Here is a 13,550-nt window from a genome sequence, read left to right as displayed (position 1 = left end):
TGCTGGCTTAGGTCTTTTCATCAAAGTTATTAAAATCCATGACAGTCAATGTTTGATCTTTTAATGGAAAAGACTCATTTTAGTCATTAGGTCTAGGGTTTGCAAATTGTTGTTCTCAAAGTGCTTCAATAATACTTGCACGCCAAAGGAAGGTCCAATAATTCACTCAAATGATGTTTCTTAGCAAGAAAAGATAAATCTTGGAAAACTGAGAGACACGTTTGTCCACAATAGGCCAAGGAAGAAAAACCTCCTTCACTTTTTACACAGGTGTCATGGTTTTAGAGAAATGTCAAAAATACAATTGCCTCGGGAGAATTGATGCACCTCTAAAGTGACCTTTGGAAAATCACGTTTTCTCCTAGCTCGGTTATCCAAATGACTTTCTTGATGCGTAAAATGATAACTAGACACCAATAGCTTTCCAATGAGCCATCATAATCTCAATTTGGAGTTGAGTAACACCTTCACAAGTTGACCGCAACAGCACTCTACCTTGAGGCAGCCTCACTGGGCACATTTTGACCAGTATTGGGAGCTTTGATTTTTGACAGGGAACATTAACTTCAAATTTAAAAATTCTAGTTGGGTTAGAAAGTAGAATCAAATACCTTTCCAACGAGCTATCCTGTGCCCAATTTGGACACCGAGAAGGCCTCCAAAAGTCTCATGCAAAACGTGCTATGCCCAGGCTCTATCATAGGGAGCTCCAAATCACAAAAGGTTTACATTTTTGGATTCAGCATGAAAAATCATGACTGATGGTACATGGCCAAGAAGTTTGGGCAAGTTTTGAGTCCTCAGGAGGTCAAAAACACTCACCAAATGACCTTTCTGCCCCTATTTTGACACACAGGAAGCAGTCTTGGGAGATTGAGGTTTTGGAGAGGAAAATGGGCACCAAATTGAAAAATTCTAGTTGGGTTGGAAAGTAGACTCAAAGACCTTTCCAACGAGCTATCCTGCGCCCAATTTGGACACCAGGAAGGCCTCCAAAAGTCGCACACAAAAAAAGCGCCACGTACAGGCTTTTATGATAGGGAGCTCCAAATTGCAAAAAAATTATATTTTTGGATTCGGCATGAAAAATCATGAATGATGGTACATGGCCGAGAAATTTGGACAAGTTTCGAGTCCCCAGACCTCTCCATCTGTCGTTTGGGTGGAAAATGCAACGCTGGCAAATGGTTGGCTCTTCGACTTCAGTTCATTAATGATGATTGAACGACTCCCTATCTTCAATCGATTTGCTTTCCCACCTCTGAGGTTATTTATGGTATTGAAAATCATTTGTAAGGAGGGGAAGTTTCTGGGAATAGCGTGGAGAAAAAACTCAGTTATTCATTGTACAGCTTGGCCTGGAGATTAATGAAAAATGATGCAGCTCTGATTTATGAAATTCTTGTGGCGTGAGTTTTAGCAATATGTTTTTTCTCTATTTCATATGTAACTTGTAATGTTTTTCCGTTCATTCATATTCATTTCCAGTTGAACGTTTTTTAAGTAGGAAAGGTAGAATCCAAATTTATTGCTCTGCCTTGGAAAACATTCATCATCTGTGTTTCTTCTTCTGTCTGAAAAGGATTCATGCGTATGCCCTTCTCAGCTTTCTCAGCAGTCTTTCCACTCCATATTGTGTAAATATTATTGCTAAACTTCCTGCCTATCTTGCCTCATGAACTATTCTGTGTCTTCGATTTAATTTCCCAACTCATGCGGTCCTTTTGTCCCACGCAGCTCAGAAAATTCAGTATCTATTTACTAGCCTAAAATCAGTCTCCAATTTAAGTCATTCTCAGACCCTATTTGTTTATTCTTCACTAAGCGTGACCCGGAGAGAGCCCTCTCCTGTTCTGGTAGGGCTAGCTACCAGACTGAGCCTGGTTTGTGGTTACCCTGAATTTTGCCTTCCTTCATCCTAAGGCAAATTTAGGTGCTAACATAGTGGCGACTCCACTGGGGAGAAAATGGTTTGCTTGAACATTGTTTTGTCCCAGTACATATCTCAAGTTCAAAGTTGATTGTTGATGGTGAACAACGATCATACATAAAAAGACGGCTGAAACCATTCACCTGGCGACTCCTTTCACTGAAGAATCCAGCAACTGCTGCTTCATGGTGACTCCACTGCAGAGGGATCAGTAGCTTTGAGATTATTTTTAAAATGGAGCGGATTGCAAGAAGATACGCTCCCATAAGCCGAGATCACATTCCAGGCTTTCCAAATAAGATTCCGAAAGTAGATTGGTCAAGGAATTTGCCTACATTTAAAGGTGATGGTAAGAAGGACATTGCTTTACATCTAGTTCGATTTCACATGCATATTCGCAAGTTGAAGGTTGATTTTTCTAAATATTGCTTAATGAAGATATTCCTGGCCACTTTAGAAGGTGAAGTCCAATCTTGGTATGAAAGTTTGCCGCCTGCTTGTAGTTACTGTTTAAAGGATTTTCATGCCATGTTCTTTGAGAAGTATGAAGACTCTTATCCAGCATTAATTTAGTTCATGACTGTTGCAAATACGCTGATGGTTTTATTGAAAGCCTTGAAAAATATTATGAAGATGATAATTTCATGGATGAAGAGATCATGGAAGCCCTGTGTGAAAAACCATTTCAGCAGCATGAAGATGATCATGAAAATTTGCAGTAGAATCAAGATTGTAGTACGGTGGAAGATGAAGGAATTTTGCATCTTGACAGTCAACAAGAATTACATGAAATGGATCAGCTATATGAGGAAAATTTGTATACTCCTTCACCTGAAATTAATGAAGACAATCACTGTTTGAGCAAGAGAAAACAAAAAGTGTTATCTCCTCTGTCTGAAAATGAGATAGATCAACTCTTGAACGGTCAGGTTACAGCTCAAGTTAACGCAAATCTGCAGTGTGCACATGGTCAAGAAGGTGATGGTAGAACTTCTTCCTCTGGTGAAAATGATGATAGTCCTATAAGCATCTTTATAGATCAGCAGGTTGAAGAGGTCTATATGGCTGAAAATGATGAAAGAAAAAGTGTCGTTTCAGATCTGTCCATAGAAGAAGACAACATGCAGGGAAGTCAAGTTTCAAATTCAGATTGTGATGACCAAGAAAACCTTGTACTAATTACCATGAAAGAGAATTCTGCTGTTAAAATCACTTGGAATGAAGAAAATAGAGTTATGAATCCAAATATTCTCATGTCATCAGAACAAAGTCTTCATAAAGAGGTAATCCAGTTCACTCATGAACAACAAGATGAGAATTTTGTTCAAGTAATTGAAAAAGTTTCTCTGGATGAATCATTGGTAGATGATAGAAATGTCATGCTTGAGTTTCAAGAATCATTTGAGGCTTCTTTTCTCATGATTGATGAATGCAAAGACAATCTGGTTGTCATATCATATGAAGATGACCAACAATATATTCACACTTCAGCAGACCAGACCATTTAGGATTCCCTTTCAGACTCTTCCTCATATGTCTCATGTTTTGAAATGTTCTTTGAAGAGGAAATTTGCTCATCTATTTGTTAAGATTTTTTTGAAGACCAGTAACATACTCTTATTTATGAAAAAATATCAGCATCACAAGAAAAGGACACCTTGTTTCTTCAGCAGGAGGAAAATATTCATGTTTTTCATGATCCAATGGCAAATATGTTGCAGTCAGCAGTGAAGGTGATTATTGCAGTATTCAGTGATGAAGGAGATCATGGTCAACTGTGTTTTTGGATGCCCAGTTACCAGTATCTGTTGTTGACCAGGAGATCTGATCAGGAGAATCAATCAAGAAGGCATCTGCTTGATTGGTTATATTGGAAGACACATTACACATGATTGTACATATTGCATTAATATGCAGGTGGCTGTCATCATAATTTGAAACCCTCGAATCTTGATGGACTGCTGCCATTGAATAAGTTTTGTCAGTTCTTGTTTTAGTTAAGTCAGTCATGAGTCATTTCCTTTTGCATTGAGTCAGTTTTTTCAGTCATGTTGGTTTCATAATTAATGTCGGTTTAAGTCAAGTTCCAATCAATAAATGTGTCAAAGTCTTGTGTTGTTTGTCGAAATAATGACTCCATAGCCCAATGGATGAAGGCACTGTCTGCTCACCCAAAGATCTGCAGTTCTTGGCACCTCCAAGGAGCTGAAGCTACCATCCCCCATTGGAGCCAATGTTAAAGTCGGTCTTGTCAGTCCTTCTTCAGAGATCAAAAGTCTTTCTGTATCTCATTTTTAGGTGTCTCGCTCCATTCACTCAGTTGCATTCCGCTAGAGGCATGCCATAATATGACAGAAGGGTCTTGTCAATTCATTCCCCTCATGTCTTGTACCTGTTGGCTTAGGTCTTTTCATCAAGGTTATTAAAATCCATGACAGTCAATGTTTGATCTTTTAATGGACAAGACTCATTTTAGTCATTAGGTCTAGGGTTTGCAAATTTTTGTTCTCAAAGTGCTTCAATAATACTTGCAGGCCAAAGGAAGGTCCAATAATTCACTCAAATGATGTTTTTGAGCAAGAAAAGATGAATTTTGGAAAATTGAGAGAGGTTTTTGTCCACAATAGGCCAAGGAAGAAAAACCTTCTTCACGTTTTACACAGGTGTCACGGTTTTAGAGACATTTCAAAAATACAATTGCCTCGGGAGAATTGATGCACCTCTAAAGTGACCTTGGGAAAATCAAGTTTTCTCCTAGCTCGATTAGCCAAATGACTTGCTTGATGAGTAAAATGATAACTAGACACCAAGATATTTCCAATGAGCTATCATGAGCTCAATTTGGAGTTGAGGAACACCTTCAAAAGTTGACCGCAACAGCACTCTGCCTTGAGGTAGCCTCACTGGGCACATTTTGACCAGTCTTGGGAGATTTGATTTTTGACAGGGAAAATGAACTCCAAATTGAAAAATTCTAGTTGGGTTGGAAATTATACTCAAAGACCTTTCCAACGAGCTATCCTGCGCCCAATTTGGACATCGGGAAGGCCTCCAAAAGTCTCCTGAAAAAAATGTTATGCCCAAGCTCTATGGCACGGCGCTTATGATAGGGAGCTCCAAATCACAAAAGGTTTACATTTTTGGATTCAGCATGACTAATGGTACATGGCCAAGAAGTTTGGGCAAGTTTTGAGTCCTCAAGAGGTCAAAAACACTCACCAAATGACCTTTCTGCCCCTATTTTGACACACAGGAAGCAGTCTTGGGAGATTGAGGTTTTGGAGAGGCAAATGGGAACCAAATTGAAAAATTATAGTTGGGTTGGAAATTAGACTCAAAGACCTTTCCAACAAGCTATATTACGCCCAATTTGGACACCGGGAAGGCCTCCAAAAGTCCCCCGCAAAAAAGCGCCACGCACAAGCTCTATGCGCCGCGCACGTGGCGCGGCGCTTATGATAGGGAGCTCCAAATTGCAAAAAAAATTATATTTTTGGATTCGGCATGAAAAATCATGAATGATGGTACATGGCTGAGAAATTTGGACAAGTTTCGAGTCCCCAGACCTCTCCATCTATCGTTTGGGTGGAAAATGCAATGCTGGCAAACAGTTGGCTCTTCGACTTCAGTTCATTAATGATGATTGAACGACTCCCTATCTTCAATCGATTTTCTTTCCCACCTCTGAGGTTATTTATGGTATTGAAAATCATTTGTAATGAGGGGGAGTTTCTGGGAATAGCGTGGAGAAAAAACTCAGTTATTCATTGTACAGCTTGGCCTGGAGATTAATGAAAAATGATGCAGCTCTGATTTATGAGATTCTTGTGGCGTGAGTTTTAGCAATATGTTTCTTCTCTGTTTCATATGTAACTTGTAATGTTTTTCCGTTCATTCATATTCATTTCCAGTTGAATGTTTTTTAAGTAGGAAAGGTAGAATCCAAATTTATTGCTCTGCCTTGGAAAACATTCATCCTCTGTGTTTCTTCTTCTGTCTGAAAAGGATTCATGCGTATGCCCTTCTCAGCTTTCTCAGCAGTCTTTCCACTCCATATTGTTTAAATCTGATTGCTAAACTTCCTGCCTATCTTGCCTCACGAACTATTCTGTGTCTTCGATTTAATTTCCCAGCTCATGCGGTCCTTTGGTCCCACGCAGCCTAGAAAATTCAGTCATTCAAAAAATCGCCTTTTTTTCATATCTATTTACTAGCCTAAAATCAGTATCCAATTTAAGTCATTCTCAGACCCTATTTGTTTATTCTTCACTGAGCGTGACCCGGAGAGAGCCCTCTCCTGTTCTGGTAGGGCTAGCTACCAGACTGAGCGTGGTTTGTGGTTACCCTGAATTTTGCCTTCCTTCAGCCTAAGGCAAATTTAGGTGCTAACACAAATTTTTCCAAGGCTAAACTCAATTATAGGGTTACTAAAAAATAACTTTTGTCTATTGTACATGCCTTGAATAAATTTAGACATTACATTATTGGGTATTAAGTTTTTGTGCACACTAATCGTGTAGCCATTAAGTACTTGATGAATAAATATGGTGTCAATGTTTTGATTATTATATGTTTATTTCTATTATAATAGTTTTATCTAACCATTATTGATAATATAAGGAAAGAAAATGGTATTGTAGATTTCTTGTCTAGACTAACGTTATCTGCAAAAAATGGAGAAATCTACATGATCATCTCCCAGATGAGCACCTCTTCACATATCATTGTTGTAACTTTGGTTTGCTGACATAGAAAACTTCTTGTTTGTTGGTCAGCTTCCTCCTAATTTGTCTTCCAAAGAAAACAAACAAATTGTTAGAAAGAGTGCTCCTTATACTTGGTTTGGGAGCAAGCTATTCAAATTGGGGCCTGATCAAATCTTAAGAAGATGTGTAAGAGAAGATTAATTCTTTGATATCCTCTTAGCATGTCATGATGGACCATGTGGGGAACATTTTTCTACTAAGAGGAAAACCTACAAGATTCTTCATGTGGTTTATTATTGTCCTATCCTTCATCATGATTCCAGAAGGTACACTACTCAATGTGATGAGTGTTAAAGAATGGGGAAGCCTACACAGAGGTATGAGATGCCCCTACAACCTCAAGTGAGTTTCGATCCATTTGATAAGTGGGGCATGGACTTCATTGAACCTATTGATCCCCCATATGGAAAGAATAAGTATATCATTATATGCACAAATTATCTCACCAAGTGGGTTGAAGTCAAGGAAGTCAAGGAAACAATAGAGAAAAAAGTGGCATAAGGACATTTTTTACAAATTTGGTTTTCCAAGGGAACTAGTCACAGACCAAGGGACTCAATTCACCTCCAACTTGGCTAAGGGGATAAGAAGGAAACATCATATGAGACATAGGAAGTCCAACCCATATCATCCTCAATAAAATGGGTAAGTGGAAGTGACCAATAGAGCACTACTAGGTATCTTGAATAAGGTTGTTAGTAGAAGCAAGAATGTTTGGGAAAGAAGGGTTGTTAAGGACACTTGGGCCTACAATACTACTTGGAAGAAAACCACTGGATTCATCCCCTTTGAGATGGTCTAAGGTATGAAATCCCTGTTGTCCATTTAATTTGAATACAAAACATTTAGAATGGTAGCACAACTTGATTTGGACATCACAAAAGATTATGAATGGAGACTGTGGTAGTTGAATTCCCTTGTTGAACTTAGGTTGTAGGCTCTTATGCACACTAAAGTGGTTCAATTACAAAGAAAAGTTCAGCATGATACACACATCAAGGCTAGAACCTTCTAGGAGGCTGATTAGGCCCTCTTATATGACTCTACATTCATGGACTTCGAAGGAAAACTCATGACCAGATGGTTGGGTCCTTATCTAGTGGATAAATTCCTTGATAATGGCTTGTTTCAGATCAAGACAACTAATGAAGAACAAATACCACTTCTAGTGAATGGCTACAAGTTGAAGTTTTATAAGAAGCCCCTTTCAAGGGATGCATTTACTAGTTCCATAAGCAGAGAATTGAATGTGATTGAGAGCCCCAAGAATCCCAATCCATTAATCCCTTGATGAAGCAAGAAGAAATAGAAAAAAGAAAAATAAAAGGAAAATATGCTAGGTGAAAACCTCCATGAGGCACTTGAGGAAGGATCATAGGCTAAAAAGCTCCTTGAGGCAGTTAATGAGCCTGAAAAAAAGGACAAAAACCAAGAACATAAGAAGACCCCTAGGTGAAAACATCCCTTGAGGCACCTCGGGTAGACCTAATTAGGATGAAAACTTCAATGATGCAATTTGTGGATCTTATAATAAGAACAAAAAAAGGAAAGAAAAAATACCCATCCACAAAACAACATTTTCATTAGGACATTTCATCAAACAATTTGCATGCAATGAATCACTGAACCATTTAAGCATTTCTTCAAACATTTTGCATGCAAACTAATATAGAAAATTCCTTATGGCATATATCCTATATTATAACATTTTAAGTTCTAAAAACTGAACCAGATCATAAAATGGGAATTCTCCTCGATATGGTTCAGGTTTCAAATTCTAGAACCTCCTAGATGAAAAGTTATAGCAAAAATGTTAGCATGACCTATTTGATGCATGATTCTAGGAGCATTCAAGAAGCTCATCTTCCTGTAATCATATATCCTAAAATATCATGACCCAAGATTTGAAATTTGGACCAAATAATTAGTTAGATTTCCACTTACTATGGTCCAATTTCAAGTTTCCAAAACCTCTTAGAAGAAAAAGTTGTAGCAGAAATTCCAACATAACTTGTTTGATGCACAATTTTAGGAGTGTTTAAGAAGATCGACTTACTCTGATCATATATCCAAAAATATCACGATCCAAGATTTGAAAGATGGACTAGATGATTAGCGAGATATCCCCTTACTATGATCCAAGTTTTAGATTCTAAAACCTCCTAGAAGAAAATTTATATTAGAAATTCCAACACAACCTATTTGATGCATGATTGTAGGAGCATTCATGAAGCTTAAATTCTTTTGATCGTATCTCGTAAGACCTAAGACCTGAAAGTTGGAAAAGATGATCAACATGATTTCCCCTCACTATGGTCACAATTTCAAATTTTGGAACCTCCCAAAAGTAAAGTTATAACAGAAATGTCAACATGACTTATTTAAATCACGATTTTAGCATCATTCAAGAAGCTCAACTTCCTATGATCATATCTCCTAAAATATCATGACCTAAGATCCAAAAATTGGATTATCTTATCAATGGTATTTCCCCTTACTATGGTCTAAGTTTTAGCTTCTACAACCTACTAAAAGAAAAGTTATAGCATAAATGCTAGCATGGCATATTGAAAGATGCATTTATGAAATCCATCTTCCTCTAATCATATTTCCTAAAATTTCATGACCCAAGAACTGAAAATTGGACCAACAGATCAATAGGAATTCCCCTCACCATGGTCCAAGTTTCAACTTCTAGAACCTCCCATAAGAAAAGTTATAGCAAAAATATGAGCCATTGTAATCACAAAGTCATGCATGTCCACATGCAACATATTAACATATTCATAAAAAATTAAGACATCTTTCCCATAGCCTCAAGGTAGAATTTCAATACAATCCACATAACGATGAAGGAATTGTTCTCACTCGGACACCATATAAGAAACTAATTAACTAACCAACTAAACTCCTAAAAAACTAAAATCATTTTCCTCTAACCTATAGTCACAAAATAGAAATTATATAATCTAACAATTTCATGTAATCCGCATTAAGTGGAATAATGTAATCAAATCATTTTCATCCACAAATATGTGCTAACCATTGAATGCAGGAATGTAACCTAATTATCTGCTTACACAAACGTCTTAACTGGATTATGAAATGGTTTGGTCCGTCACCTATTCAAGCGTGCTGAATCGACTTTCAGAACTCTCATGGATTTTGGCGACCAGCTGCTCAAGCGATGCCTCCACCTCTCGAAGGGTCGGTCGTTGGTGGGGAGCCCTTCTGGTACACATCACACCTATCTTCGCCAACCATACGGCAATTCCATGTCCCGTAATTTCACTGCTTACATCACGTGATTCCTGCTCTTCATCTTCTTCTTCCTTTAGAATCTCCTCCACCAAATTCCCGTCAATCACGTCCATCAATCTGTCGGGGAATGCATCGCCCACCCAACTCTGCAATGATTTCCCTTCTTCTTCGGAGAAAACTGGATCTGTGGGCTTCTTTCCCGTGATCGTTTCCAACACCAAGATGCCGTAGCTGTATACGTCTCCTTTCATTGACGGACGCCCTCCTGTACCATATTCTGTAATCAATTTATACATAAAACATTGATTAGTGACTAATATATATCCTTATACTATATGGCTCATCAATCAAGTGTATGAGTGTTTACCTGGTGCAATATAACCAAAAGATCCTATCACAAGACTGGAGGTGTCCCCTGAGGCAGCTGCTGTTGAATCGTCATGCGCTTGTGGCGAGATCATCAGACGTGAAATACTGAAATCTCCAACATGGGCCGTCATAGTCTCATCCAATAAAACGTTGGAAGGTTTCAGATCACAATGAACAATGGCCGGAGAGCTGTGATGGTGAAGATATGCCATTCCATGGGCCACGTCCTTGAGAATGTTCAGCCGTATTTTGAGACCCAATTTGGAATTATTTTCACTGCAATGCAAATGTTTGTCCAGGCTTCCCTGCGACATGAACTCCATAACCAAAGATTTGACGTGAAAACTTGAGTATACACCCATTATGCTCACCAGATTACGATGTCGAACTCTGCCCAGCGTCCTGCATTCTTTTACAAGTCTCTTGTATGCACCTCCTGATGTGGCGGAGTGTATAACTTTGACAGCAACGATTGTGCCATTGTCTAATATGCCCTTATACACTGATCCATGGCCGCCACGTCCCAGCAGGTTATCCGGGCTGAAACCATTAGTTGCTCTTTTTACCTCTTCCTCACTTGCAATATTTGTCTCGCGGGGTTGGCTTCTGAGCATCGTCCCTAATCTCGCTGAAGTAGTTTCAGACAATGCAGTCTTTCTTCTACGAAAACATATTAAGAGTAGACAAGATACAGATAGCAAAGTTAAGCCAACCGAAGTCGCCACGATAACTATCCTTCTATTGGAATCATGATGGAATTTACAAGGGGGCATCTCTATCCATCTGCCACACAGTGCACTGTTACCTAAGAATGATGTAAAATTCAGCTTGCTGAAAGCTCCAGAGGATGGTATTTCTCCTGCCAACTTATTGTATGACAAATTCAAGTGCCTAAGCTTCCCCAGTTTCTCTATAGAGCGAGGCAGGGGGCCAGAAAGCTGATTGAAAGAGAGATCCATATCTTGAAGGTCTGCAAGTTGAGCGATTAATGTCGGAATCGCGCCTTCCAATAAATTGTGAGAAAGATTAAGGTATCCAAGTCCAGCACAATTCACTAACTGGCCGGGTATGCTCCCTGTAAAATTATTGGCAGAGAGATCAATTGCTTGAACCATTTGCATTCCTCCCAGTTCGGCAGGCAGCTTTCCTGTGAGTGCATTATGTGAGACATTAATGTAGAACTGTAGGTTATGAAGGCTAGCCACTTTCGATGGCATCACGCCGCTTAGCTGGTTGTAACTGAGGTCCAGAAGCTCGAGACGCGAACAATTCCCGATACTGTCCGGTATGTTACCACTGAATTTGTTGTGGCTGAGATCTAATCTTCTTAGCTGCTGCAAACTTGAAAAAACCTCACGAATTTCTCCAGTAAACTTGTTTTTGGAAAGGTATAGTTCATACAGAGCTTTCATTTGACTGAATTGATAGGGAATATTACCTTCCAAGTTGTTCCCGCATAGATTGAGCAGCTGAAGTTTAGGCATCCCTCCTAGCGCAGAAGGAATTTCTCCAGAGAGCAAATTGTCGTCTAGACTCAACAGAAGCAATCCGGTGAGGTTGCTAATCTCCGGGGGTATCTTACCAGTGAAACGATTCTCACACAAAGTGAGAGAACGCAATTGAGAAAACCCGCCTATGCTTCCAGGCAAGTCGCCCCTAATATCATTGTTGGCAAGAGAGAGTGTTTGCAGATTGGTGCAGTTAGCGAGTGTTGCAAATATGCGATTAGATTCCGCACTAACCGAGTGAATATCCTCAAGAAAGAGACTCCGTAGAAGCCGAAGCTTGCCAAATTCCTGGGGTATACCTCCCGTGAAGAAATTGCCAGAGAGTACCAACCGTGAAAGCTGAGAACAATTTCCTAAAGATTTCGGAATAGTACCGTTTAATCCGTCTCCCCAGAGCAGTAGAGCCTCTAAATTTGTGAGCTTTATACCTATCTCCCATGGGATTTCTCCACTGAGCCTGTTCGCACACAACTCTAAAACGCGCAACTTCGTGCAATTAAGCAGTGAAGGTGGGATTCCTCCATTGAGGTGATTTACATCAAGAGACAGGTTTTGTATTCTAACGAGCAAGCCCAGCTGAGAGGGGATAGTGCCACTGAGAAAGTTATTTCCCAGATCCAGAGTCTCCATGGCAGAACAATTTCCCAAGGATTGGGGCACTTTCCCTGTCAATCTGTTCCCGTACAGTGAAATGGTCTCTAAATTGGAGAGCTTGGTTCCTATCTCCCACGGGATTTCACCAGCAAGTCTGTTGCCCCGTAAGTATAAGAAGCGCAACTCCGTACAATTAAGCAGAGAAGGTGGGATTCCTCCACTGAGCTGGTTTTCTCGAAGAGACAGAGTATTAATTCTAGTGAGCAAGCCAATCTGAGAGGGGATAGTTCCAGAAAGGAAGTTATTTGCTAGATCCAGAATCTCCAGTGCAGAACTATTCGCCAAGGATTCAGGCACCTTTCCTGTCAATCTGTTCCCGTACAGTGAAAGGTTTCGCAGGTTTTGTAATTGGCCGAGACCACTTGGAATACTCCCTGTCAAATAATTGGAGGACAGATTAAGCAGCCTGAGAGCAGTGCAATCTTTCAAAGCCTCTGGAATGGCCAAATTCAAGTCATTCTTATTAAGTAACAGACGCTTTAAGCGACCCAACTTGCCCAATTCGTTCGGGATTGCACCAGAGAAACTGTTATAAGCGAGATTCAACACGCCAAGAAACGAGACATTACCCAAATGTGCAGGTATAGTCCCTTGAAGGCTCATGTTGTATAGATTTAGCCCAGATACGCGCAGTTTCAGGTGGTGGCAGGTGACACCAGTCCAATTGCAGACATGATTGGCAACATCCCAGTTCGCCACGGCCTGGGAAGGATCATGTGTGACAGAGCTTTTGAATGCTTGCAGGGCTTCTATATCGACCTGTATTCGTTCACGACTTTTCTGATAATCATCAATCAGATGGCTGTTTGCACAAGCAAAGATAATCATTACTGTGGTAGTGATGATGATAAAATCCGGGGCAGTTGCCATCGGCACTTCAGATAGGTAATCGATAAATTTAAGGAATTAGAAAATTTCGCTCCGTTTCGGCTTTATCCGCGTAATGATGGCATTCTGGATTTCAAACCTAAAATTTGATAACTGTGTCCGGTGACGCATAATTTTCGTGGATTTTCCGTTTTGGTTGACTCAAGTCGTGTGGGTCGTCCAGCTCAACTACTA

General features: G+C 39.7%; 1 protein-coding gene across 1 annotated transcript; it reads right to left on the bottom strand.

The window, feature by feature from the left end:
- Nucleotides 1-9,587: 9,587 nt before the first annotated feature.
- LOC149162532 (uncharacterized) lies at nucleotides 9,588-13,347 on the bottom strand. Its single transcript, XM_089435721.1, has 2 exons — nucleotides 10,325-13,347; nucleotides 9,588-10,234 (listed from the first exon to the last, which is right to left on the bottom strand). The coding sequence occupies exons 1-2, from the start codon at nucleotides 13,314-13,316 to the stop codon at nucleotides 9,819-9,821; spliced, it is 3,408 nt and encodes a 1,135-aa protein (XP_089291847.1). The 5' UTR covers nucleotides 13,317-13,347; the 3' UTR covers nucleotides 9,588-9,818.
- Between the last annotated feature and the right edge of the window lie 203 nt (nucleotides 13,348-13,550).

This window comes from Pinus tabuliformis, chromosome 5_2 (assembly GCF_031772625.1).
Source record: "Pinus tabuliformis cultivar Carrire ecotype Pingquan chromosome 5_2, CPIR1, whole genome shotgun sequence".
Lineage (NCBI taxonomy): Eukaryota > Viridiplantae > Streptophyta > Pinopsida > Pinales > Pinaceae > Pinus > Pinus tabuliformis.
This window is presented reverse-complemented; position numbering and strand designations above follow the sequence as displayed.

Bases quoted from the DNA above. Each gene is read 5' to 3' on its own strand.
- LOC149162532 (XM_089435721.1), bottom strand. From the start codon at position 13,316: ATGATTATCTTTGCTTGTGCAAACAGCCATCTGATTGATGATTATCAG. The intron at 10,235-10,324 runs GTAAACACTCAT...AATTGATTACAG, and splicing joins TTTTGGTTATATTGCACCAG to AATATGGTACAGGAGGGCGT.